This window comes from Triturus cristatus, chromosome 6, assembly GCF_964204655.1.
Source record: "Triturus cristatus chromosome 6, aTriCri1.1, whole genome shotgun sequence".
NCBI classification, from domain to species: Eukaryota; Metazoa; Chordata; class Amphibia; order Caudata; family Salamandridae; genus Triturus; species Triturus cristatus.
In genome coordinates, this window is record NC_140589.1 from 1,121,284,074 (window position 1) to 1,121,311,219 (window position 27,146).

General features: G+C 47.4%; 1 protein-coding gene across 8 annotated transcripts in view; it reads left to right on the forward strand.

Annotated features, from left to right (window-relative positions):
* The window catches only part of SPAST (spastin), a 675,354-nt gene that overhangs the window by 600,321 nt on the left and 47,887 nt on the right, over positions 1-27,146 (forward strand). For all 8 annotated transcript variants that reach the window (XM_085611993.1, XM_085611996.1, XM_085611991.1 and 5 more), the window contains one exon: positions 1,112-1,182. In XM_085611993.1, the coding sequence (XP_085468119.1) occupies positions 1,112-1,182 (71 nt within the window). The remainder of the gene's footprint in view (positions 1-1,111; positions 1,183-27,146) is intronic.

A 27,146-nucleotide genomic window follows, 5' to 3' on the forward strand; every position in this document is an offset into this window, starting at 1 on the left:
AACCAAATGGCTTTTTCATTGAAATGCGTCTCAAATGAAAACATTTTTTTAAAAGTCCCTTCTTCGCAATGTACTGAGGTGAAATAACATGAGTCCCTGTGGAAGCCATGTCTTAAATACTCTTCTGGTATACCTACCAATGAAGAGATGAGAAGCAAACATTAACCATTGTAAACTTAGAGCATAGTTTTACAGTTTTCTTGCCCTGCCATTTTAGGAACCCTATGAATTCCATGACATGCAGTTGTTTAACATATGTAATCTAATTACTGCAACTGCTGCTTAGGAGTAATGGGCCTGCAATTAAATCGAAGCATGCACCTCACTGCACCAAGCTGAGCAGCGATAGGCAGGGGTCTCCAACAATTGTGAATGTTCGCCCACAGGTAGGTTCTGCCTGATGTTCATGGGAGAGTAACCTGTATATCAAGCCACAGTCGTTGAGCGCTATTTGTCTATATAAAATAAGTATCAAGTAGCCGGCCCTACGAGGGCATACACCATGAACATTTAGGCCTGCTTCTTGATATTTTTATTGTGGGTGTAAATGTCTGAGGCAGCAGTGTCCGTGGGACCCTCCTTATTTGCCGGGGCTTTACCATCCAGGGATCAAATCCCCATCCACCAAGGAAGCAGTGATTTTTAATAAGGACCATGTTTAGGAGGTTAGTGCCTCCTGGTAATAGTTTTTATTCAGAAGGGCTGCACTAAAGTGATTATGCTTCTGGATTTTTCTAATTTGCTTCTTGTGATTTTTGTTTTTGGCTCTGCTAGAAAACATCAATGTATTTAACAATTTAACAGAGGAAGAAAACCACATGTTTCAATTAGTCCTTGGTTGTGGGCTGGGATACATTTCTGATGGTGTCCAAGAGATATCCTGCTCTTCTTGTTAAACTTTAGGACAAAAGGCAACAAGAACTCCTGAAATACATTCTTGCAACAATGAGGAAAGAAACATTTTGTGGCCCCACAAAAGTTTAAGATGTAAAATAATGTTAATGTTCCATTAACTTTAAGCCATTTGTCTTCAGTTTGCTGTAAAAGTAAGTAAATGCAATTTTATTTTTTAGAGTTTGACAGTCTCATTTCTTTCTTTCTACTTCATAAGAATGACGGAAGGCTATTCAGGAAGCGACGTAACTGCATTAGCAAAAGATGCTGCGCTTGGTCCTATTCGAGGTATGTGCGCTCTCTGTCACTCTTATTTTTTGTGTTGTATTTGCCTCACTTCTTCTCTAGAGATGAGGAAATGTACAAGAACAATTAGCCTGCCTTTTTCCCAACTATCTTTATGACCAGCATTACTCTTGTCCTTCCCATGGTCACCTATCATCGACCTCTCGTTTTCAAGTTGCTGGGCCCCTTTTTAATCTCTGTATAATTCTGGTCTTGTCATCACTGCAAATGGAATTCTGTTGGAGATTCCTAGAATCAACGTCCCTTTTCTGGCTGGCCTCTGTGGTGTCCATGGCTGAACCCTCAGCACAGCATTGACTTTATTTAACCAAATATATTCACTCATCTCCTAAGACGAGTGATTCGCCCTAGAATTCTACTCCCAGTTGTTTCTGTATATACACTGATGATCAAAGTGGATCACACTGATAGAGGCTTTGCATATTTCAGTTACACATGCTGACAGAGTAAGTGATGGAGGCTGATGTGATGTTCATGTTGATGGTGGTCATGTAGGCCATGAGGGAAAACATAATTGCATTACAGGAAAAGGCCAGCTATTGCTCCTTTCATCATGTAATCTGAGAGTTCCATCCTTTGTTGGAAAAGGCTTTTTGCAAGCTATAACTTCCAATGTGAATATGTGTTTCCTTTACATTTGCCAGGAAATTAATAGTTAGCATATAAAAGCCATCTTGATTGTAGAAGACGTTTGCCAACAACGGTTGTTTGCTATGAGAACATCAGTGCACATCCTCAGCAAATATTGGCAGAATGAAAAAGAGATACTAACCTTGGTTCGTCATCCTTCCTCGTTGGTCAAACAAAACCAGTGTACTTGCTCTTTGCCACTGGCAAAAGAATCTGATGGAGACTTCTAGCTGCAGATTCCTTACCTTGAATTTTCCAGGTGTCAAGCTGGATCCGTAAACGTTTGCTGAGCGATACCACTTGCGCGCGCCGACGGGAGGCTTCATTCGGCTCCACGTGATGTCGAAAGCATCGGTTATGCTGTCGTGGTGCCTATTTAGGTGCCACCTCGGCGCGCGGACATCGGTTCTTTTCTTTCCGTTCCAGTTAAGCGCCAATCCAGAAAGAGCTACCCCTCTGATACTTTTTGGCAGGGTTTTTTATCAACATTTTGTCGACTTCTTTATATTTATAGACTTCGTGTGCGAGGGATGTCTGAGGAAGACAGGGTTTAAACCATGCTGGCCTATCCCTGCACAATGTCGGTCACCGATCCCCACCTCGTATGCCTATGATGTCTCGAGCGTGACCACGATCCGAAGTTGTGCTCGGACTGTCGGGCCATGGCTCCTAAGACCTTGAGGGAGCGGGCTTTGAATCCCCTTGCGACTTGACAGCCAACACCATCAAGCAAAACTCTGCAGAGGTCCCGGTTCCGATCGAGAAAGAAGAGGTCGCAGGACCCCTCCCAGAGCCCAAAGCCCTCTTCATCTCACTCAAGGTCGTCGGGACACTCGGGAAGAGCCACAAGAAGTCCTCCAAGCGAACTTCAACTTCACCTCAGATGTCGTCTGTCGACGAAGGCGGTAAGGAGCGCCGACGCACAGGCATGGTTCTGCGGAGCCGGAGCTAGGGTCGCCTTTGTGCCTTCCTCCTTTTCCGGGAGCCGGAGCAACCCCTGCTCAGATTAAAGAGTTTTATAAGGTCATGCGCCGAGTATTTGACCGGGCCGACCCCTCTGGTGAGCTTTCGGGCCCAGGGGGGTCGAGAGGGGTCCCTTCCGATTCTACGTTGTCCGCATCGGCCACGGCGCCGTTGGGGCCTCGGGGATCCGATAACGGATCTGGGTCGAGCCACCGCAACCTCCCCGGCATAAGACCTGAAGTCGGTGCCGCTGGTGGGGCCAGCCCCATCCTCATCCCTGACAACAGGGATTGAAACTAAGTTGCTTGACGCCGCATCTGACGCCGCATCTGACGTCAATTGAAACCAAGGGTGCTATGTTGTCGTCTGAGCATTTTGTGGGTGTGCTGGGCTCGGAAGAGTAATGGGAGGTGTCTGTCACCAGGATGACTCTCAACAGCAGTGGACTGGTATGGGAAACTTGGAGAAGCCAGGGGACTGGTCATTTCTCCAGATACTGGCATGCTCTCTCCACCAACTGTGGCTACGTACGGGGGGGGCTTCTTATGCCAAGGTGATTGAGAACAAAACAAAAGAAATGCCAATACTGATGATCATTTACTCAGTCTTTCATTTAAAGATCACATGATCTAACCTATATGATCTGAAAATACATCCTTTATTCTCTTTACTTTGGTTTGTATTCAAAAACCTTTCATTTTAGAAAATGTTTTTCTTTTTTGATACGTACATTTATATAGGTATTTAAACATGTACACCGAAGTCACAACAAAAATAGTAATACATGAACATGCATATTAAATGACAATACATTTTTAATACACAAAAACATCACATTACAGATGAATAACATAAACCACATATATAGCTCTGGTTCTGTATAGTTTTATCAACCACAATGACATTTACAACCAACATCTCTGGATTCCATCTTGGTCGATTATATTTTGATTCTTTGCAGAGGTTGTGACCAAATGGCGACCGTACTATGCTCACTCCGGTTTTTTAAACAAGCAAAAGATGGGTCATTTGTGAGCAAGAGTGGTATGTACATCAAACTGAACACCTATTTGGCCAATGTAAAAGCTGTTGACGCGTTTCAAACCCACCTTTTCTTGAGGGGTTCTCCTCAGGCCACACAACACTTGAAGGGCTAAGAATTAAAAAGAAGAGAAAACCAATACTAAAATTTAGAAACTAATCTTTGATCTCATTACACTCATACCAAAAGCCAGCACATTGCCTTTACCTCTGCCTTTTGTGGTGCTTCAAAATCCTTGCTTTTTTATCCACTGTTCACAGTACAGTGGCATATTTACGCCAATGGCACCACTATAAAATCAATGAAATGTTAAAAAATAAACATGTTAGGCTAATGTGCTGTTGCGTTTAGAAAAATTTCATATTTGAGTTGTTGGAACAGGACTTACTTCTGTAGAGAATTTCGAGACTCCTGACTAGCCTTTCTTTGATGTAGAGATAATCGACAATTTTAGATGATCTGTTGAAAAGACCAAACAAAGGGACTTAAGGTGGTTGATCCTGCCTACTGCTCATATGGAAACTATGTCGCTTGATGGCTATGTGTGTATTCTGATAAAATCTCACGTGGGATAAAATTCTTTAAACAAACAAGGTATGTTTGCTTGAATATAGACTGTGTTCAGACCAATCATGACTGTTTTGAATGATAACGGTTAGCAGTGTGTGGAGTCCACTGCAAAGTATTTAATTACCAACACTGCGCACACTGTATATGTATAAATTGTTTGTTTAAGGGAGCGGTAGACCGATCTTGATTGAGGATTTAAGCTCCATGTTTGCCTTGCGGTGGGCCTTGTGCTTGTCCTAAAATGCGGCCTAAAATGCGGTGCTCGCCGCGCATGTTAAAGTGACGTCGTTTTGTTGTGCGCGTTATATTGTTGAGCCAAAGGTTATATGCCAAGGTCCAGTAGCTGTTAGCAGAGCAACTGCCTTATTATGCATCAGTTATTTGCAGATGGTATGTTTGAAACGCACGGAAAGCTGGGTAATTGAAATGCGGCAATAGCCGTCCAGGTGCAAGCGGCTAGAAACGGAGTGTACAACACAAGGAATCGAAAAGACACTTACTTGTAGCAGCTTGATGCGGTCCGTCAAAGTTTGGAGTCCAAATGACCTGAAATGGTGATTAAGAGCGCAGTTGAGGTCCTTGGACTGGAGCGGCCCTCAGTGGAGGTCAGGACTAATCTCCTGACCGAAGTGCTTCAGTCTAGGGCTTCCTCTTCAGAACCCCTTTTACTATCTAATGAAGCACTTACTGATGTCCTTCTAGGCACGTGCTCCAAGCCTACCACAGGGGCTCCTGTGAATAGGACTATCGCCCGCCACCATTGCCCAGCTCCGGGCCACCCAAAGTTCCTCAGCCAATACTTCACCCCAGAAAGTTTGGTGGTGCAGGCCTCTAAGTCCCAAGAAGCATTCCCTTCCACCCCTCCAGATAGGGAATCCTAGAGGGTGGATTCATTTGGTAAGAAAATGTTTTCTTCTTCCAGCCTGGCACTCCAGTCGGTGAATACCCCAAGCTTAATGGGTTGTTTCTCCCACTCTCTTTGGGAGACGGTTGCGCAAGAGCTGCCACAAGTCCCGTAGGTGGCCCGGGCTGTGCTCTCTCAAACTGCTAAGGACGGGAGAGATGCAGAAAAATTCACCATCCGGTGTGGCCTTGATATGACGGATTCGATGGGCAGATGGATTTCCACGACAGTGGCCTTGAGGCGCCACGCCTGGCTTAGGACAACTGGCTTCTCGGGGGATTTCCAGGTGAATCTGACGGCATGCCCTTTGATGGAACCCGCCTTTTTGGGGAAATGGCATATTCGGCCCTAGTGAGGTTCAAGGACTCTTGAGCTACGACCAGATCCTTGAACCTCTCCACTACTCCTCGTGGCCAGTCTGCCTTTCGCTCCTTTTGTGGCAACGGTAGGGGTTTCCAGCCGCATCAGCCCTATCCTAGCCACCGTCCTGCTCAGGCTTCCCAAGCCGTGTGGGGACGTGGACACGGTTCATTCCGGCCTAGGAAGGGAAGCCAGAAGTAGTTGGCCACCTTGCCCTCGGCAGCCGCAGCCTCCAAGCACTCCTAGTCTGACTCTTTAAGACCACAGCAGTCCAGTTGGCTGGAGAATCCACCATCATCTCCCCGCTGGAGGTCCATAACATCAGACCAGTGGGTCTTTCAGATCATTCAGGAGGTCTATTCTCTCCCTTTCCTTTCCACCTTCCATTCTGCCAAATCAGGAACGGCTGATGGAGGATCAATTAAAATTGCTCCAGGAGGAAGTTACAGTTCTCTTGCCCAAGGGAGCTATAGAAAGGGTTTCGGTTTCAGAAGTAGGCAGTGGCTGTTATTCCCGCTACTTTCTGATTCTGAAGAAGAACAAGGGGCTGCAGCCCATTTTAGATCTTCGGACCATCAGTCTCTTCCTCAAGAAGAAGAAATTCAAGATGCTCACTCTGGCTCAGGTCTGGTCTGCCCTAGACCATGGAGACTGGATGGGAGCTTTGGACCTGCAGGGCCACAGATGTTACCTGCGGTTCAAGATAGGCCGCGAGCACTTTAGGTTTACTGTGCTCCCCTCTGGCCTAACCAGCTCCCCTCGGATGTTCACCAAGGTGATAGCGGTGGTCACAGCTCATCTGCACAGGTTAGGGGTGTCAGGCTTCCCCTACCTCGATGACTGGCTGTTGAAAGAGTCCTCGTCCCAGGCAGTTTTCTCGCAACTTCAGATTATGGCGAACGTCCTGCATTCACTGGAGTTCTCTAAAACTTGCCGAAGTCACACCTGACTCCTTCTCTGAAGCTCCTGATCATCTGAGCTGTTCTGCACGCAGTACAGTTTCTGGTCTATCCTCCCGAGCAGCAAGTCCAGGATATTTGGGCTATAATACAGATGTTTCAGCCTGGATTTCGGTGAGACTCAGAGGCTGTTAGGCCTCATGGCTTCCTGCATCCTGTTAGTCAAGCATGCCAGTTGGCGTACGTGGGCTCTGCAGGGGGACTTGAAGTTCCATTGGGCACAGCATTAGGAAAATATCACTGATGTGGTTCAGAAGGGACTGCGAAAGATCTGCAGTGGTGTTTAACGAACCGCGATTTGGTCAACGGCAGAGCTTTCTCCCTTTCCCAACCAGATTTTAGTCGTGACAGATGCGTCACTTCTCTGATGGGGCGGCCACCTGTGAGAGGTGGAGATCAGGGGACACTGGTCTCCGGCGGGGACCGGGCTTCACATAAATTTATTGGAGCTCCAAGCGATTCGGTTGGCATTGAAGACATTCTTTCCCTCTGTCACAGGGAAGTTAGTGCAGGTGTTCACAGACAACATCGCCGCCATGTGGTACTGCAACAAGCAGGGTGGGGTGGGGTCGTGGACCCTTTGTCGAGAGGCCCTGAGTCTCTGGACATGGCTGGAACAGCAGGGCATAACCCTGTTGGTTCAACACCTGGCAAGTACTCTGAATGCCAGGGCGGACAAACTCAGCCGTCGATGCCTAGTGGATCATGAGTGGCGTCTCCAGTCGGAGGTGGCGCAAGGTCTCTTTCAGCAATGAGGAGAGCCTTGGTTAGATTTGTTCACCTCCAAAGAGAACTCATATTGTCAGCGGTACTGCGCGCTGGAGTTTCCAAGGCGGCTATCCCTCAGCGATGCTTTTCATCGCGAGTAGAGCTCAGGCCTGTTGTACGCCTTTCTGCCCATACCACTCCTGTCCAGGGTTATGAAGAAGATCAAGAGCGACCAGGCCCAAGTCATTCTTGTGGCTCCGTACTGGGCGAGGAGAGCCTGGTATCCGGAGCTTCTGAGAATGAGCATCCATCCTCCGATCAGGCTGCCCCATCGGGAGGATCTTTTGTTGCAGCAACAGGGGAGGATTGTCCACCCGAACCTGTCAATTTTGCGCCTCCATGTGTGGAGATTGAGCAGCGACAGTTGATAGCTTTTGACCTTCCTCCCGAAGTCTGTAACATTATTCTGGCGGCCAGGCGGCCCTCCGCTAAGACGCTATATGCCTGCTGTTGGCAGAAATTGGTGTTATACTGTACAGAACGGTCCATTGACCCTCGTTCTGCTTCTTTCTACTGTCCTTTTATTCCTCCTAACTCTCCCACAGCAGGGCTCTGCCTTGGGAACCCTTAAGGGTTACCTTTCTGCTCCGTCTGGTTTTTCGCGGCTGCCAGACCAGCCCTCTCTCTTCAAATCTCCTATTGTAAATGGATTCTAAAAGGGCTGGCTCACTTATTTCCACCTACACCCTTTGTTATGCCACAGTTGGACCTTAATTTGGCCCTTACCTATCTGATGTGTGCTCCTTTGAGCCTTTGCACAATTGTCCCCTCCAGCTGTTGACCTTCAAAACAGCCTTCTTAGTGGCGATTACATCTGCCCGGAGGGTGAGTGGGTTGCAGGCGTTATCTTGTTTGCTTCCTTATCTTATGTTCGTTCCAGACAAGGTGGTGCTTCGCTCCAGGGCATCCTTTTTGCCAAAGGTTGTGGCCCCATTCCATCTGGGTCAGTCCATCACTTTGCCCACCTTCTTTGCTCCCCCACATCCTTCTAAGGAACAGGAGCATATCCACCGACTGGACCCAAAAAGAGCATTGTCGTTGTACCTTGACCGCACAACAGAGTTCCGGGTGGGTGACCAACTCTTTGTGGGGTACGTGGGAACAAAGGGAAGGTCAGTACAGAAAAAGCCCATCTCTCACTGTGTCATTCTCTGCATCAATATCTGTTATGCCTTGGCAAAGAAGCATCCCCTGAGGGATTAAGAACCCATTTCACCAGAGGAAAGGCTGGGACTACGGCCTTGGCTCAGGGTGTCCTAGTCCAAGACCTCTGTCAGGCAGTGACTTGGGCTTCTTTGCACATGTTCGCAAAACATTATTGCCTTGATGGTCAAGTGCGCAGGGCTGGACATTTTGCCTGTTCAGTCCTGCGAGACTACTTAGTTTAGAATGCGAGTCTGCAACCCACCGCCGGGATGATATGGCTCGGGTATCTGATTTAAAGGCAGAGATCTGCAGCTAGAAGTCTCTATCAGATGTACAAGTTACTTACCTCCGGTAGCGCATTATCTGGTAGAGACTCTGTCTAGTTGCAGATTTCTTTCAGCCCCACCCATGCCTTCCCGCTTTGCAGACTGATACTGTAGGGCTATGGTTGTTTCCCTTTCCAGGGCCCTAGTTTTGCACACAACCATGTCAGTTACTTCGTAGCTCTGCGCTTTGGGTGTGGAAAAACCAAAAAGTACTGACGGCCGCGTGCCTGGGTTGCACATATATAGGCACCGTGACATCACGCAGAGCCGAATGGAGCCACCCGATGTTGCATGCAAGGGGTATTTATTGCTCAGCAAAAGTTTCCAGATCCAGCCTGACTCCTGGGAAATTCAAAGGTAAGGAATCTGCAGCTAGATAGTCTCAACCAGATAATGCGTTACCGAAGGTAAGTAACTTGTTTGTCAGGCTCTGATGAAGTCGTCTGTTGAAATACCATTAGACGAAATACATGTTGGCTACGAGTATGTGCTTTTCATTGGATATAAATGGAAATCTGAAAATAAATCTTCCAGTTTGTGACTTTTGCAGGACATATATGAAAATTTTAAACCGAAGTAAATAAAAGAAAGAACTACAACAACGACGATACTGTGTGGACTATCAAGTTTTAATCGATATTGGGTGCTCAGGACTGTTTTTGTTGATTTGTTACCATAAGCGGATGTGGTCTGCCATTGGCGAACTCATTGACCTAGTCCCTGAAAGTAAGAAATCGGAGGCAATAAAGATCCTACAATAAGGTGAGCGCACGTCATCCGAGATAATAGACTGCGTAATCGACATAGCCTCCACTGGCCTTCGTCAACTGGCAGGGGCAGCAGTCTTAAGAAGGCAAGTCTGGCTCAAGTCAACCACCTTCAAGCCGGAAGTGCAGTCCAAAATCCAGGATATGGCCTACCATGGGTAAACCCTATTTGGAAAGCTCATAGATGATGCTCTGTTGGCCATTAAGACAAACACACACGGCCAGATCCCTTGGCACTCGACAATTCAGAATGATACCCTTTCAAGTGGCATGTGGAAGAGGTTTTTTGATCTACAGAGGACGATACCATTGCTCCCAACAATATCGTCCCTTCCACTCACAGTACAGAGTTGCTTATCAACAAAAGCCCTACCTCCAACTGCCCATGACCACATATGCGAGTCCAGGACATGATTCCCGATGTTCTAGGACCAGTTCCGGTGTCGGTGAGAATGTTTCTAAGGCTTCATTAGTGTTCTAGCCTTGTGCATCCTTCTCATACCGAATGCCAGGTGAAATATGCAAGCCCTGCAGCGGAACCTCTGATCGCAGTGCGCCTAGAATCAGATGCGTCTCCAACCTATTCTGATTTTAAGGGACACAGGACATGATTTGCTGTTGTGGACAACAAAAGCCATCTTGATCTGCAGAAACCACTCTCCCTTCCCAACCCAGGGGTTAGAGGGATGACAGATTTGCCACTGCTGGGATGGGGAGCCATTTGGGAGAGGTAGATGTCAGAAGCCTCTGATCTCCGGCCGAGAGCTAGCTCTAAAAGCTTCTCTACTGTCAATGAGTGGAAGGTTGTTGCACGAACAAAACAATCACCATAAGGTACTGCAACAAGCAGGGCAGAGTGGTGTCCTGTATCCTGTGTCCGTAGGCTCTTTTTACCTGGAGGTGGCTGGACCAGCAGAAAATCTTTCTGGTCGTCAACCACCTGGTGGGGTCCTGAATGCCATAGCGGATGAACTGAGCAGACGTCTTTAGTGGAACCACTAGTGGCATCTTCATCCCGAAGTAGCGCAGGTTGTCTTCGACCAGTGAGGTACACCCTGGCTAGATCAATTCACACTGTCTAACATGCAGTGGCAACAATTCTGCGTATTGGAGTTCTCATCAAGGCACTCGCTAGGGGACACATTTTGGCTAGAATGGAAGCAAGGAGTCCTGTATGCATTGCCACTACTACCTCTCCTGCCTCGTTTTGCAAGGAAGCTCAAGACAGACTGGGCCCACATCATTCTTACCACATCAGAATGTCCCTGGAGAATGTGGTACCAGGTCCTATGGTCCTGAGGCTTTACATTTGTTTTCTAGTTTGGCTTCCACTTCAGGAGGCCCTCCTGTCCCAGCTGTAGGGCAGGGTCATCTATCAGTCTCCAACCTACAACTTTATATATGGTGATTGAGCAGCAGCAGATAAATGCGGTTGACTTGTCAAATAGGGTGGTTGATGTCATCCTTGTTGCTAGACGCCTGTCCAATAGTCAATCAACGCTTGGACAAATCTTTTGCATGGCTTGTTGAAGCACTGACCTGCTACAAGCCACTTTTTTGTACTTTTGGTCGATCTCTTGTTGTCTTGGCAATTCCTTGAGATGGGCACAGTAATAAATGTTTATCAGCTGTTTAAACCTTTGTGTTTAACTGCCAAACTGTCTTTTCGTCACCGATTGTGATGCATTTTATAAAAAGTTTGACTCAAAAGCCCCCCCAGCTATATGTTATTACACAATGAGATCTAAAATTGATCTTGACATTTTAGATGTGTATGCCCTTACAGCCTATTCACATGTTCCTTAAGGCTTTTGACACTTAAAACCATCTTTCTCATTGCTATTATGCCCGTATGGTACGAAAGCAAACTGCAGGTGTTTTCAGTGCAACAACCTTCTTACCAGGTAGATTTGTACTGATTTGAAATACTTTATTTAGACAGTCAAGTCCATCAAAGTGCAACAGTGCCAGCTGCACTTAAAATAATAATCAGTACCTCATTTTTTTACAGTAATGTAAACGATTACACAGAAAGACCATAAAACTTCAAGCAGCCTCCTACAATGGGGGTACTGTTAATAATTTAAAATACATTTCAATATGCAGCTTGTAGCTTAATAAAATGGTCTTTGGATTTAAATTACGCCGTGATATATCCAAAATACAAAAATGCTAAATGTAAAAATCTTCAACATTGACCCATATATAAGCTTGCAGGTTCTATCCAGACTGCATAGATAAAAACCCAATGCTTTAAGTAGCGATAATGTATTTCTTTGTGGAGGTTGTCGTTGGAGCTGCTGGGATTAGGGGTGCAACCCCTTCTCATTTTTGTACTTCTGGATTTTTTTCTTAGTCGCTTATCTGTATTCACCACTAAACTTGTAAAATTCTTGATCACTTGCGGCTGCGCACTATTCAGTAGGTGGCTGATGGTAATGTCCGTAGCCCTTCCTTAGTCCACATATGCCGAAGCAGTTTTCTACGGTCTTCAAGTAGTATGGAGCATATGCAAAGAAAGTGAGTTAATGATGTCTGGATTAATCCGTATAGTCGGCATGGTATAGACTCAGATTTCGCCACCCATGGGGAAGATAGGTCTAATGTCGAAAAAGAGCCCATCCGAAGCTGCAGATATTTCTTTATGTATTTGGTAGAAAATTTTTCCATAATATATATTTGTGGACCTTCTCTATCATAGCTGCTTAGGAACAAATGGGCATGATCTCTTTTAGAAAAAGCTCTTTGATCAGATTCCAACGATTTGTTCACAGTTGTTTTAAAATGTGTGGGGTAGTTTTGAATTCCATCGGTCCGCTGAGTCTGTTTGTATCTGTGCTTCAGAGAGCGCGTGACCAAACATTTGAGTGTCAATCACTGTGAGGGCACGCAACTTCGAGCCAGATACAAATTTTCAGTGATCCTTGCTTGACTATCCATGTGGAGTGACGTTATTTTATTATTTTGGCCTTCTGTATGATCAGTTGGTCCTTTAATGCAAATTCCATCCTTATCTGGGCTCGTGAAGAATTACACGATAATTTTAAAATAAGGACCTGAAAACTGCGCTCTGTACATTGTTTTAAAAGGCCCCCAGTTTCCCCGGAAAAGCCACTGACCAGTCTGGCAATGTTGGCACTAGTTAGGCAGAGACTATTTTCAACAGTGAGTCAAAAGATTATTTTTGGGTGATCTTGCAAATTGTTCGAAAGGCGTATTGTAGCGAAGCTAATTTTGGTTTTATTGAATTTAGATGAAGTAGGTGACCTCCTTTGTTGTCTAGCCCGCATCCCAGGTATTTATATTTGTTCACAGTGGTCAATTGATGGTTTTTAAGATGCCAGTAGAGTTTTTTCTTTTTCCGGCCAGATTGTTTTATTCATAATTGATTTTCATCTCGTTTGCCCGGCAATGCGTTTCTAAGACATCTAGCAGTCTTTGAAGCCATACCGACGTTTGGCTTAGCAGGAAGACGTCATTCGCATATAGCAGAGATGAGATGAGTTGGTTGGCTACTTTTAGGGCATGACTGTGTGCTTGATTTAGTGATGGTGACAAGTCACTCATATGCAGGTTGAAATGGGTAGGTGCTAATACGCACCCCCGTTTGACACCTTTTTCCATGCTGATTTTTTCTGAGACCACAGTGTGTGTGATCCTAATTTTACTCTGGCCCATGTGTTGGAGTAGAGCAGCATGATTCCTTGTAATAATGGCTCTGGGATTTTCCAAGCTGTGAGTTTGGACCATAGTAAACGATGATTGACATGGTCAAAAGCTTTACTGTAGTCTATGACACAGCAGTACAGCTCCTCTTTCTTCTGTATTTGTTTGGTTACGAGCATCCTTATGGTCACCAGGTTGTCTATGGAGCCGGACCACTCTAAAGCCGCTTTGATTTAAGGGATCAGGTTATTTGTTGTTGCCCAATCGTGTTGGTCCTCGAGTAATAACGAGGCAAAGTATTTTGCCTCAGTAGTGCAATGTGTTGGTAGCTGTCTGGAAGCGAGATGGGTCCTTTTTTGTAAATGGGATGGAGTATTGAGCCTGGCTAGGATGGTGGAACTGTGTGGTTCACTGTACATCTCTTGGAATACATTTTCCTGTATACCCTACCAGAAATTAATATCATGTTTGTAAATTGAGACAAGGATTCCATTGGGGCCTGGTGCACTATCTGCCTCACCTTTTTAAAGTAATGTTAGTATTCTGCTGGCGTTGAAGGTTATTGCATATTGATGATATGTGCCACAGTACATTTTGAACTAAGCTGTGCAGAGTTTTGTTTTCTTGAGACTGGCACTTCATTGGGCTTTATATAGCAAGGAGACATGCTTTATCCAATTTTCTGTGATGACGATATTCCCATTTGTCACAGTTGAAATTGAGCCACTGTTCAATCAATTAATTATTGTTCATAAGCATCTTGCATTTTTGTTCCGACATGCCGTAAACAATTCGGTTTGGAGCGATTCCTAGTCTCGTTTGGCTGGCCCAATTTTTTTTGTACTGGTTACACAGGGTTTCGGCCTCAACATGTGAGTTGGAATTTGTTTGTATTTTAAGAGATTGACCCTTTTTGTTCAGTGTTTTTTTAACATCCTCAGCTTTTTGTGTACCAAGGTTTGGTGAAAAAAAAAGAAGAGGGGGACCAGGAGCTGGTTATGGTCCAATGTCCGTGCTCCACTCATGACAGTTAAATCAATGAGGACATTGTTCCCTGTTGGCGGTGAAACAAAAATAACGATCACCTGCTCAACATAGGTAGAGATAGAAGAAAGAGTGTAGAGGGGGGGAGGGGAGGGGGGTAGAGGGGAGATGAAAAGAGGCAGAGAGAAATTTCCCCAGTCTCAAGGATCCAATCCCGAAGGGGAGGACTCTATGTAGCCTCTAGTTAGCCCTCACACACCCCGAGGGATGTCTTGCTTCATCATTGGGCTTGTTGTTGCTCCTCGTCGGGCCGGCGCTGCAATGCCCGACGGTCCCCCGAAGGGTCTCTTTATCGGAGGTCTTTTAAAGAGAAAAGCCGTAAGGTGAATGCGGGTATGTGGGCCAAAAAACAGTAAGGAGGATCCGAGAGGTAAGTGATTGCGTGCGTGCGAGGTGTGTGAAATAAAAATGCCTAGGGGTGTCCAAAAAGTAAATTTTAATATAATGGAGCCTCTGGCAAAGTAAAAAGACCAAAAGGTCGCAGGGTCACTAATAAGCGCAAGGTGCTAATGTGACTTTAATAAAAGGTCGACATGTTTCACGCCTAAAATGCCCGAATGGGTCAGCGGCGTTTCATCAGGACCAAAGAAGAGTGAAAGGTTGTGCACGGTGAAGACGGGGGTGCCAGAGATTGGAGGGGTAACCCACGTCTTAAAGGAGGTTAAAAGTGGTACGGGGCTGCGGGGTACAGTGACCTAGTCAGCAAGGAAAAAAAGAGAGCGTACCAAGCTAGTGTAACCTGTAGGGGAAATAAACGGGAGGGGAAAAGGGAGGAGATGGGGAAGGTAGGGATTGGGAAAGGAGGGGAGTAGAGGGAGGAGGGAGGGGTGATAAACACACATGAATGGTTTAGACAGGACTGGTACATATAATCAGTCACAGTTTCACGAGAGAACACAGCGAGGGACTGTCTGTGACCCCGAATACCATTCGCATAGTGATAGTGAGGTCACCCCGGTGACCATGTCAACAGGAACATACACAGGTGACGTGTCAGACGTCCAACATCCGTGTCAGACACACTTAACTAATTCAATGGTAGAGTGTTGCCCACGGGTTGAAGGGCGGTGCAGGGCGGATACCAAACATTTTTAGAAAAATATATATATATCTCAACATACATGCTGGAATCGAAGAGAACATTAGTGAAATGGCAGTAGTAACGCCGGAATGAGCGGCACGTAGTGCGTGAACAAAACCCGGACATTGATAATCTATACAAAAGATCTTATTACAATGATCGAACAGTGCAAACACACCACAGAGCAAGGTTACGGACCCACTGAACTCAAGGGGAATGGGTCAGGAAAGATCCTGACAACTCAGACTACAAGCGAACACTCTGTTTAAGTATCAAATGATAAATGTAAAGTGGGCATGCGAAAAAACATAAAAACACATTCAACCGGTATTACGAAGAGCAAGGTGCCCCCATCCTTACCCTCGTGTATCTGAACGGGGTTTCCTAGGTTTTGCCGAGGCTGCCAGCGCCCTATTTGGGTTGCGTCGGGGGCCGGCTCAGTCAGCACCTACCCTCTGCCAGCGGCTGCCTGGAGATAGTGCCGGTAGCAAGCAGGTTTCCATTTAAGGCGTAGGAAAAGGGAGTGAACCACTTCCTGCTCGAGGGCCGGGGGAAGTGCGCGTGTAGTTTCTGGCGCATGCGTGGTCGAATGTGTCCTGGGGTGTGCGCATGCGCAAAGTGAAAACTGGGAACAAGCGGAGTGCGCATGCGATACTGATTCCACATAGTGCCCTGCTCATAGGTGGTCTGCGCAAGTGTGACTTTAAAGGGCTCGTGAGCCCTAGTGTTGCCCCGGATTTAGCCACAGATTGATAGAATGGCGTATTCGGATTAACTGGACAGGACGTGTCCTGGGGTGTGGTGCACAATACAAACTTGATACCCACATAAAAACTGGTCTATGTCGCGGATAAGCGGATAAAAGAGGAGGGTGAGGGGCGGGGGAGAAAAATATATACAAACAATAAGGGGAAAGCACGGGCTCCTCCTCCTGGAACGCTCCTTAATAAAGAGCCAGAGAGATTATATAGATACACAAGTGTTGGGAAATGTGCTCACCGGGGCAAAAGTATGTATAAGTTGTTAGTTACAGTTCCACCCAGGGTATCTCATCACTTACTCAAGTGTTAAGAAATGTGCCCACCGGAGCGATGGTATGTGTAAATTGTTAGTTACAGTTCCACCCAGGGTATCTCATCATTGAGTCCTTGCGTGTTAGTGCGGAGACGGAACACCCAACGTTGTTCCTGGCGCAATAAGGCTTGGGCATTCCAGAAGGGTCTGGACTCTAATATGGTCCATGTTAGTTGTTCGCTGCTATGCCCACGGTCAAGAAAGTGGTTGGTAAGCTTCGTGGCTGTCCGTCCCCGACGGATGGTACTCTTGTGTTCGCTAATGCGTACTTTAATGGGACGTGAGGTCATGCCGACATACCTTAGACCACAAGGGCATGTGATAAGGTAGACGCAGTTCTTGGTGTTGCAATTAGAGTGTCCTCGTTGTTCCCATATAAAGTTCTCCAGAGTGAGTTGCTTACTGTGCGTAGTCGTAGAACAAGCGTGGCAGTTCCCACATGGATAGTGGCCTGACACAGGGGCCAGGTTCCACAATGTGGTGTTGTGTGGGTCCTGTCTACGTTGTAGTGGTCGTGTGTTGACCAGTCTGTCACGTAGGTTTGCTGTTCTTTTAAATGCGAAACGTGGTAGTTCTAGATCCAGTGTGTCGGTGTTCAAAATCTTCCAATTCCGTTTTATGATTTGTTTGATTTTGTTGGACTGGGGTGTAAAAGTGGTCACGCATGTGATGGACTCACTGGGTGTCTTGGTTCTGGTTTCCAAAAGTGTGTCCCTATGGTTATTGCGGGCTCTTTTTCTTGCGTGTCTGACTACCCTCTTGGGGTAATGTCTGTCCAGGAGGTTTTTCTCAAGGTGATTTGCTTCGTTCTCATAATCCTGACTGGTTGAGCAATTCCGTCATATGCGCAGGAATTGTCCGTACGGGAGATTCTCCCGGAGGGCCTAGGGGTGGTGACTGTTAAAGTCTAGGAGACTGTTACAGTCCGTCGGTTTCTTGTGTAGTGTGGTCCTCAGGGTGCCATCCTCTAGGATGATCAGGAGATCCAGAAAGGGGATAGAGGTGTCACTCATAGTCCCCGTGAATCGAAGGTGTGGGTTCAGTCCATTCACCCATTCCAGGAAGGTCTCGCAGGATGATCTGGTACCCTTCCAGAAGATCAAGATGTCATCTATGTACCGCTTCCATGTGATGATGTTGTGATTGTATGGGTTTGTGTCTGGAAAGATGTGGCTATTCTCGAAAGAGGCCATATACAGACCCGCCAGACTCGGCGCGAAGGTACTCCCCATGCTGGTACCTTGTACCTGATGGAAGATTGAGGTTTTGTACATAAAGAAATTCTCTTTCAGGGCTAGTGTGATTAGATCCATGATAAAGGCCACTGGTGTGTTGGTAAGGGGTTCCATCCTCTGGAGTAGGTCGTTGACAACCTCGATGGTGGCGTCTTGAGGGATGTTGGTATACAACGCCTCTACGTCCATGGTTAGGAGGAGGTCAATGGGTTCCATATTTTCTTGGTTGATGTTTTCTATGAGATTGAGGACGTCTCGTGTGTCCTTGAGGTACGCAGTGGTGTTCTGCACCAAAGGACGAAGGAAATAGTCGCTGAATTGGCTCAGTGGTTCCAGGAGGGAGTTGATGCCCGAAACAATGGGTCTACCAGGAGGCGGGATGACCCCCTTGTGTATTTTGGGGAGGATGTAGAAGTATGGTGTTCTGGGGTCATCGTTGATCAAAAATGCCGCTTCCTGGGGGGAGATCCACCCCTCCGTGCTCGCCTCGTTGACCAATATCTTGATCTTTTTAGACAGATCTTCTGTAGGGTCTTTGTTCAGTCTGCGGTAATATTTGGTGTTCCTGAGTTGTTTCTCACATTCAGCTTCGTAGTCAGTGATGTCCAAGAGGACAGTCGCACCCCCTTTGTCTGCCGGCTTTATGATGATCGTCTCATCTCTTCTGAGTGACTCCAAAGCCTGGCGATTCTTGTTAGGAAGGTTGTTATACGATGGCCCTTTAATAAGTTGAGTCGTCTCTTTTAATACGGCCTTCTCAAAGGTAAGGACCTCTGGTGGTACCATGGAGGAGGTAGGTGTAAACTTTGATGGGGGTCTAAGACCGGTGTCATCTCTGTCCTGAGGTGGTTTTCCCCGAAAGAATGCCTGCAGTCGAATTTTTCTGAATAATTGGTGTAGTTCCTGGTTCGTCCTGAAGTCGTCTTCCTTTGGGGTAGGAACGAAACCGAGTCCTAGTTCGAGAGTCGTGGTTTCCTCTGCATTCAGCTGTCTCTTGGAGAGGTTGACAATCAGGGTCTTTGATTTGTCATGCTCCTGGTTTGTCTCTGCTGTTGCTGGTGTTGGAGTTGTCCGGCGTCTTGCCACTGAACCTGCTTCTGACCTCTTCTTCTCCCTCTGCCTCGCCCCCTGCCTCTGTACTGAAAAGGAGGTGGTGGGTTAGGGAAGAATGGTTGGGGGTAGCCGGGCTGTACATAGCCTGGTTGTGGTCCGTTGAAGGCAGGGTACCACATTGGGCCCTGAGGTGGATAAGGGGGATGATGAAAGCCATATGGGTTGGGTGGCATATGTTGGGGCGGTGGGAGAAGTCCCTGTTGTTTCATGGCTCTTCCCCAGCTTCTATCACTTGAGTTACTGTAGGACGACTGTCCCGAGTGATTAGATGAAGTCGAGCCATCCTCCGAGAGGGCATCGTTGTCTGTGGTTTGGTAGTCCTCTTTGATATACGGGTAAACTTTTTCCCTGTCAAATTTTTTGACATCTTTCTGGAGTTTTGTGATCTTTTGTTGTAACAGGTAGTCACGGTGTTCATTCATCTCGCTATTAATCTCTGCGAGACGTGTTTTGAACGATGATATGTTGATCCCTGTTTTCAACCCATCTTCAGAGATTTTGATCTTGATGATCAGGGCTTCTGACAAACGTTTGGCTGTGCTAATAATCAGAATAAGCCAGTCACGAGTGCACTTCCAAGCAATCTGGCTCCATTCCCTTTTGAATACCGGATCGTCTAGAAAGATGCGAGGAGCTGTCCGTACAATGAGGCCATTGGGGGCCGCATTAGCCCTGAGGTATTCGGTCATAATTTGGCCGTGGAGAGTAACCTTGACCAGTGTTTTCTTAAGAGTGGTTAACGAATTCCAGTCTCCTTGGGAGCTGGAACAGGCCATATTCCCGTCTGTGTCGAGTATAGACGGTGTTCTCAGGATTTCAGAGACCATGTCTTCGCCAAACGCGAGACCTAGGGTGTCCCCTATGTTAGATGTTGACATGTTCACAGTGATGTGGTGTGGGGCCTAAAGAAGGGGGAGATGGGTGAGAAAGAGAAACAGGAGATAGTAGATAGAGAGGTCCCTCGGCTGGGCCGCCGTGCAAATACTTAGTCAAAAAAAGAAGAGGGGGACCAGGAGCTGGTTATGGTCCAATGTCCGTGCTCCACTCATGACAGTTAAATCAATGAGGACATTGTTCCCTGTTGGCGGTGAAACAAAAATAACGATCACCTGCTCAACATAGGTAGAGATAGAAGAAAGAGTGTAGAGGGGGGGAGGGGAGGGGGGTAGAGGGGAGATGAAAAGAGGCAGAGAGAAATTTCCCCAGTCTCAAGGATCCAATCCCGAAGGGGTGGACTCTATGTAGCCTCTGGTTAGCCCTCACACACCCCGAGGGATGTCTTGCTTCATCATTGGGCTTGTTGTTGCTCCTCGTCGGGCCGGCGCTGCAATGCCCGACGGTCCCCCGAAGGGTCTCTTTATCGGAGGTCTTTTAAAGAGAAAAGCCGTAAGGTGAATGCGGGTATGTGGGCCAAAAAACAGTAAGGAGGATCCGAGAGGTAAGTGATTGCGTGCGTGCGAGGTGTGTGAAATAAAAATGCATAGGGGTGTCCAAAAAGTGAATTTTAATATAATGGAGCCTCTGGCAAAGTAAAAAGACCAAAAGGTCGCAGGGTCACTAATAAGCGCAAGGTGCTAATGTGACTTTAATAAAAGGTCGACATGTTTCACGCCTAAAATGCCCGAACGGGTCAGCGGCGTTTCATCAGGACCAAAGAAGAGTGAAAGGTTGTGCACGGTGAAGACGGGGGTGCCAGAGATTGGAGGGGTAACCCACGTCTTAAAGGAGGTTAAAAGTGGTACGGGCCTGCGGGGTACAGTGACCTAGTCAGCAAGGAAAAAAAGAGAGTGTACCAAGCTAGTGTAACCTGTAGGGGAAATAAACGGGAGGGGAAAAGGGAGGAGATGGGGAAGGTAGGGATTGGGAAAGGAGGGGAGTAGAGGGAGGAGGGAGGGGTGACAAACACACATGAATGGTTTAGACAGGACTGGTACATATAATCAGTCACAGTTTCACGAGAGAACACAGTGAGGGACTGTCTGTGACCCCGAATACCATTCGCATAGTGATAGTGAGGTCACCCCGGTGACCATGTCAACAGGAACATACACAGGTGACGTGTCAGACGTCCAACATCGGTGTCAGACACACTTAACTAATTCAATGGTAGAGTGTTGCCCATGGGTTGAAGGGCGGTGCAGGGCGGATACCAAACATTTTTAGAAAAATATATATATATCTCAACATACATGCTGGAATCGAAGAGAACATTAGTGAAATGGCAGTAGTAACGCCGGAATGAGCGGCACGTAGTGCGTGAACAAAACCCGGACATTGATAATCTATACAAAAGATCTTATTACAATGATCGAACAGTGCAAACACACCACAGAGCAAGGTACGGACCCACTGAACTCAAGGGGAATGGGTCAGGAAAGATCCTGACAACTCAGACTACAAGCGAACACTCTGTTTAAGTATCAAATGATAAATGTAAAGTGGGCATGCGAAAAAACATAAAAACACATTCAACCGGTATTACGAAGAGCAAGGTGCCCCCATCCTTACCCTCGTGTATTGGAACGGGGTTTCCTAGGTTTTGCCGAGGCTGCCAGCGCCCTATTTGGGTTGCGTCGGGGGCCGGCTCAGTCAGCACCTACCCTCTGCCAGCGGCTGCCTGGAGATAGTGACGGTAGCAAGCAGGTTTCAATTTAAGGCGTAGGAAAAGGGAGTGAACCACTTCCTGCTCGAGGGCCGGGGGAAGTGCGCTTGTAGTTTCTGGCGCATGCGTGGTCGAATGTGTCCTGGGGTGTGCGCATGCGCAAAGTGAAAACTGGGAACAAGCGGAGTGCGCATGCGATACTGATTCCACATAGTGCCCTGCTCATAGGTGGTCTGCGCAAGTGTGACTTTAAAGGGCTCGTGAGCCCTAGTGGTGCCCCGGGTTTAGCCACAGATTGATAGAATGGCGTATTCGGATTAACTGGACAGGACGTGTCCTGGGGTGTGGTGCACAATACAAACTTGATACCCACATAAAAACTGGTCTATGTCGCGGATAAAAGAGGAGGGTGAGGGGCGGGGGAGAAAAATATATACAAACAATAAGGGGAAAGCACGGGCTCCTCCTCCTGGAACGCTCCTTAATAAAGAGCCAGAGAGATTATATAGATACACAAGTGTTGGGAAATGTGCTCACCGGGGCAAAAGTATGTATAAGTTGTTAGTTACAGTTCCACCCAGGGTATCTCATCACTTACTCAAGTGTTAAGAAATGTGCCCACCGGAGCGATGGTATGTGTAAATTGTTAGTTACAGTTCCACCCAGGGTATCTCATCATTGAGTCCTTGCGTGTTAGTGCGGAGACGGAACACCCAACGTTGTTCCTGGCGCAATAAGGCTTGGGCATTCCAGAAGGGTCTGGACTCTAATATGGTCCATGTTAGTTGTTCGCTGCTATGCCCACGGTCAAGAAAGTGGTTTGTAAGCTTCGTGGCTGTCCGTCCGCGACGGATGGTACTCTTGTGTTCGCTAATGCGTACTTTAAAGGGACGTGAGGTCATGCCGACATACCTTAGACCACAAGGGCATGTGATAAGGTAGACGCAGTTCTTGGTGTTGCAATTAGAGTGTCCTCGTTGTTCCCATATAAAGTTCTCCAGAGTGAGTTGCTTACTGTGCGTAGTCGTAGAACAAGCGTGGCAGTTCCCACATGGATAGTGGCCTGACACAGGGGCCAGGTTCCACAATGTGGTGTTGTGTGGGTCCTGTCTACGTTGTAGTGGTCGTGTGTTGACCAGTCTGTCACGTAGGTTTGCTGTTCTTTTAAATGCGAAACGTGGTAGTTCTAGATCCAGTGTGTCGGTGTTCAAAATCTTCCAATTCCGTTTTATGATTTGTTTGATTTTGTTGGACTGGGGTGTAAAAGTGGTCACGCATGTGATGGACTCACTGGGTGTCTTGGTTCTGGTTTCCAAAAGTGTGTCCCTATGGTTATTGCGGGCTCTTTTTCTTGCGTGTCTGACTACCCTCTTGGGGTAATGTCTGTCCAGGAGGTTTTTCTCAAGGTGATTTGCTTCGTTCTCATAATCCTGACTGGTTGAGCAATTCCGTCGTATGCGCAGGAATTGTCCGTACGGGAGATTCTCCCGGAGGGCCTTGGGGTGGTGACTGTTAAAGTCTAGGAGACTGTTACAGTCCGTCGGTTTCTTGTGTAGTGTGGTCCTCAGGGTGCCGTCCTCTAGGATGATCAGGAGATCCAGAAAGGGGATAGAGGTGTCCCTCATAGTCCCCGTGAATCGAAGGTGTGGGTTCAGTCCATTCACCCATTCCAGGAAGGTCTCGCAGGATGATCTGGTACCCTTCCAGAAGATCAAGATGTCATCTATGTACCGCTTCCATGTGATGATGTTGTGCTTGCATGGGTTTGTGTCTGGAAAGATGTGGCTATTCTCGAAAGAGGCCATATACAGACCCGCCAGACTCGGCGCGAAGGTACTCCCCATGCTGGTACCTTGTACCTGATGGAAGATTGAGGTTTTGTACATAAAGAAATTCTCTTTCAGGGCTAGTGTGATTAGATCCATGATAAAGGCCACTGGTGTGTTGGTAAGGGGTTCCATCCTCTGGAGTAGGTCGTTGACAACCTCGATGGTGGCGTCTTGAGGGATGTTGGTATACAACGCCTCTACGTCCATGGTTAGGAGGAGGTCAATGGGTTCCATATTTTCTTAGTTGATGTTTTCTATGAGATTGAGGACGTCTCGTGTGTCCTTGAGGTACGCAGTGGTGTTCTGCACCAAAGGACGAAGGAAATAGTCGCTGAATTGGCTCAGTGGTTCCAGGAGGGAGTTGATGCCCGAAACAATGGGTCTACCAGGAGGCGGGATGACCCCCTTGTGTATTTTGGGGAGGATGTAGAAGTATGGTGTTCTGGGGTCATCGTTGATCAAAAATGCCGCTTCCTGGGGGGAGATCCACCCCTCCGTGCTCGCCTCGTTGACCAATATCTTGATCTTTTTAGACAGATCTTCTGTAGGGTCTTTGTTCAGTCTGCGGTAATATTTGGTGTTCCTGAGTTGTTTCTCACATTCAGCTTCGTAGTCAGTGATGTCCAAGAGGACAGTCGCACCCCCTTTGTCTGCCGGCTTTATGATGATCGTCTCATCTCTTCTGAGTGACTCCAAAGCCTGGCGATTCTTGTTAGGAAGGTTGTTATACGATGGCCCTTTAATAACTTGAGTCGTCTCTTTTAATACGGCCTTCTCAAAGGTAAGGACCTCTGGTGGTACCATGGAGGAGGTAGGTGTAAACTTTGATGGGGGTCTAAGACCGGTGTCATCTCTGTCCTGAGGTGGTTTTCCCCGAAAGAATGCCTGCAGTCGAATTTTTCTGAATAATTGGTGTAGTTCCTGGTTCGTCCTGAAGTCGTCTTCCTTTGGGGTAGGAACGAAACCGAGTCCTAGTTAGAGAGTCGTGGTTTCCTCTGCATTCAGCTGTCTCTTGGAGAGGTTGACAATCAGGGTCTTTGATTTGTCATGCTCCTGGTTTGTCTCTGCTGTTGCTGGTGTTGGAGTTGTCCGGCGTCTTGCCACTGAACCTGCTTCTGACCTCTTCTTCTCCCTCTGCCTCGCCCCCTGCCTCTGTACTGAAAAGGAGGTGGTGGGTTAGGGAAGAATGGTTGGGGGTAGCCGGGCTGTACATAGCCTGGTTGTGGTCCGTTGAAGGCAGGGTACCACATTGGGCCCTGAGGTGGATAAGGGGGATGATGAAAGCCATATGGGTTGGGTGGCATATGTTGGGGCGGTGGGAGAAGTCCCTGTTGTTTCATGGCTCTTCCCCAGCTTCTATCACTTGAGTTACTGTAGGACGACTGTCCCGAGTGATTAGATGAAGTCGAGCCATCTTCCGAGAGGGCATCGTTGTCTGTGGTTTGGTAGTCCTCTTTGATATACGGGTAAACTTTTTCCCTGTCAAATTTTTTGACATCTTTCTGGAGTTTTGTGATCTTTTGTTGTAACAGGTAATCACGGTGTTCATTCATCTCGCTATTAATCTCTGCGAGACGTGTTTTGAACGATGATATGTTGATCCCTGTTTTCAACCCATCTTCAGAGATTTTGATCTTGATGATCAGGGCTTCTGACAAACGTTTGGCTGTGCTAATAATCAGAATAAGCCAGTCACGAGTGCACTTCCAAGCAATCTGGCTCCATTCCCTTTTGAATACCGGATCGTCTAGAAAGATGCGAGGAGCTGTCCGTACAATGAGGCCATTGGGGGCCGCATTAGCCCTGAGGTATTTGGTCATAATTTGGCCGTGGAGAGTAACCTTGACCAGTGTTTTCTTAAGAGCGGTTAACGAATTCCAGTCTCCTTGGGAGCTGGAACAGGCCATATTCCCGTCTGTGTCGAGTATAGACGGTGTTCTCAGGATTTCAGAGACCATGTCTTCGCCAAACGCGAGACCTAGGGTGTCCCCTATGTTAGATGTTGACATGTTCACAGTGATGTGGTGTGGGGCCTAAAGAAGGGGGAGATGGGTGAGAAAGAGAAACAGGAGATAGTAGATAGAGAGGTCCCTCGGCTGGGCCGCCGTGCAAATACTTAGTCAAAAAAAGAAGAGGGGGACCAGGAGCTGGTTATGGTCCAATGTCCGTGCTCCACTCATGACAGTTAAATCAATGAGGACATTGTTCCCTGTTGGCGGTGAAACAAAAATAACGATCACCTGCTCAACATAGGTAGAGATAGAAGAAAGAGTGTAGAGGGGGGGAGGGGAGGGGGGTAGAGGGGAGATGAAAAGAGGCAGAGAGAAATTTCCCCAGTCTCAAGGATCCAATCCCGAAGGGGAGGACTCTATGTAGCCTCTAGTTAGCCCTCACACACCCCGAGGGATGTCATGCTTCATCATTGGGCTTGTTGTTGCTCCTCGTCGGGCCGGCGCTGCAATGCCCGACGGTCCCCCGAAGGGTCTCTTTATCGGAGGTCTCTTAAAGAGAGTTTTTATGTGGGTATCAAGTTTGTATTGTGCACCACACCCCAGGACACGTCCTGTCCAGTTAATCCGAATACGCCATTCTATCAATCTGTGGCTAAACCCGGGGCACCACTAGGGCTCACGAGCCCTTTAAAGTCACACTTGCGCAGACCACCTATGAGCAGGGCACTATGTGGAATCAGTATCGCATGCGCACTCCGCTTGTTCCCAGTTTTCACTTTGCGCATGCGCACACCCCAGGACACATTCGACCACGCATGCGCCAGAAACTACACGCGCACTTCCCCCGGCCCTCGAGCAGGAAGTGGTTCACTCCCTTTTCCTACTCCTTAAATGGAAACCTGCTTGCTACCGGCACTATCTCCAGGCAGCCGCTGGCAGAGGGTAGGTGCTGACTGAGCCGGCCCCCGACGCAACCCAAATAGGGCGCTGGCAGCCTCGGCAAAACCTAGGAAACCCCGTTCAGATACACGAGGGTAAGGATGGGGGCACCTTGCTCTTCGTAATACCGGTTGAATGTGTTTTTATGTTTTTTCGCATGCCCACTTTACATTTATCATTTGATACTTAAACAGAGTGTTCGCTTGTAGTCTGAGTTGTCAGGATCTTTCCTGACCCATTCCCCTTGAGTTCAGTGGGTCCGTAACCTTGCTCTGTGGTGTGTTTGCACTGTTCGATCATTGTAATAAGATCTTTTGTATAGATTATCAATGTCCGGGTTTTGTTCACGCACTACGTGCCGCTCATTCCGGCGTTACTACTGCCATTTCACTAATGTTCTCTTCGATTCCAGCATGTATGTTGAGATATATATATATTTTTCTAAAAATGTTTGGTATCCGCCCTGCACCGCCCTTCAACCCATGGGCAACACTCTACCATTGAATTAGTTAAGTGTGTCTGACACCGATGTTGGACGTCTGACACGTCACCTGTGTATGTTCCTGTTGACATGGTCACCGGGGTGACCTCACTATCACTATGCGAATGGTATTCGGGGTCACAGACAGTCCCTCGCTGTGTTCTCTCGTGAAACTGTGACTGATTATATGTACCAGTCCTGTCTAAACCATTCATGTGTGTTTGTCACCCCTCCCTCCTCCCTCTACTCCCCTCCTTTCCCAATCCCTACCTTCCCCATCTCCTCCCTTTTCCCCTCCCGTTTATTTCCCCTACAGGTTACACTAGCTTGGTACGCTCTCTTTTTTTCCTTGCTGACTAGGTCACTGTACCCCGCAGCCCCGTACCACTTTTAACCTCCTTTAAGACGTGGGTTACCCCTCCAATCTCTGGCACCCCCGTCTTCACCGTGCACAACCTTTCACTCTTCTTTGGTCCTGATGAAACGCCGCTGACC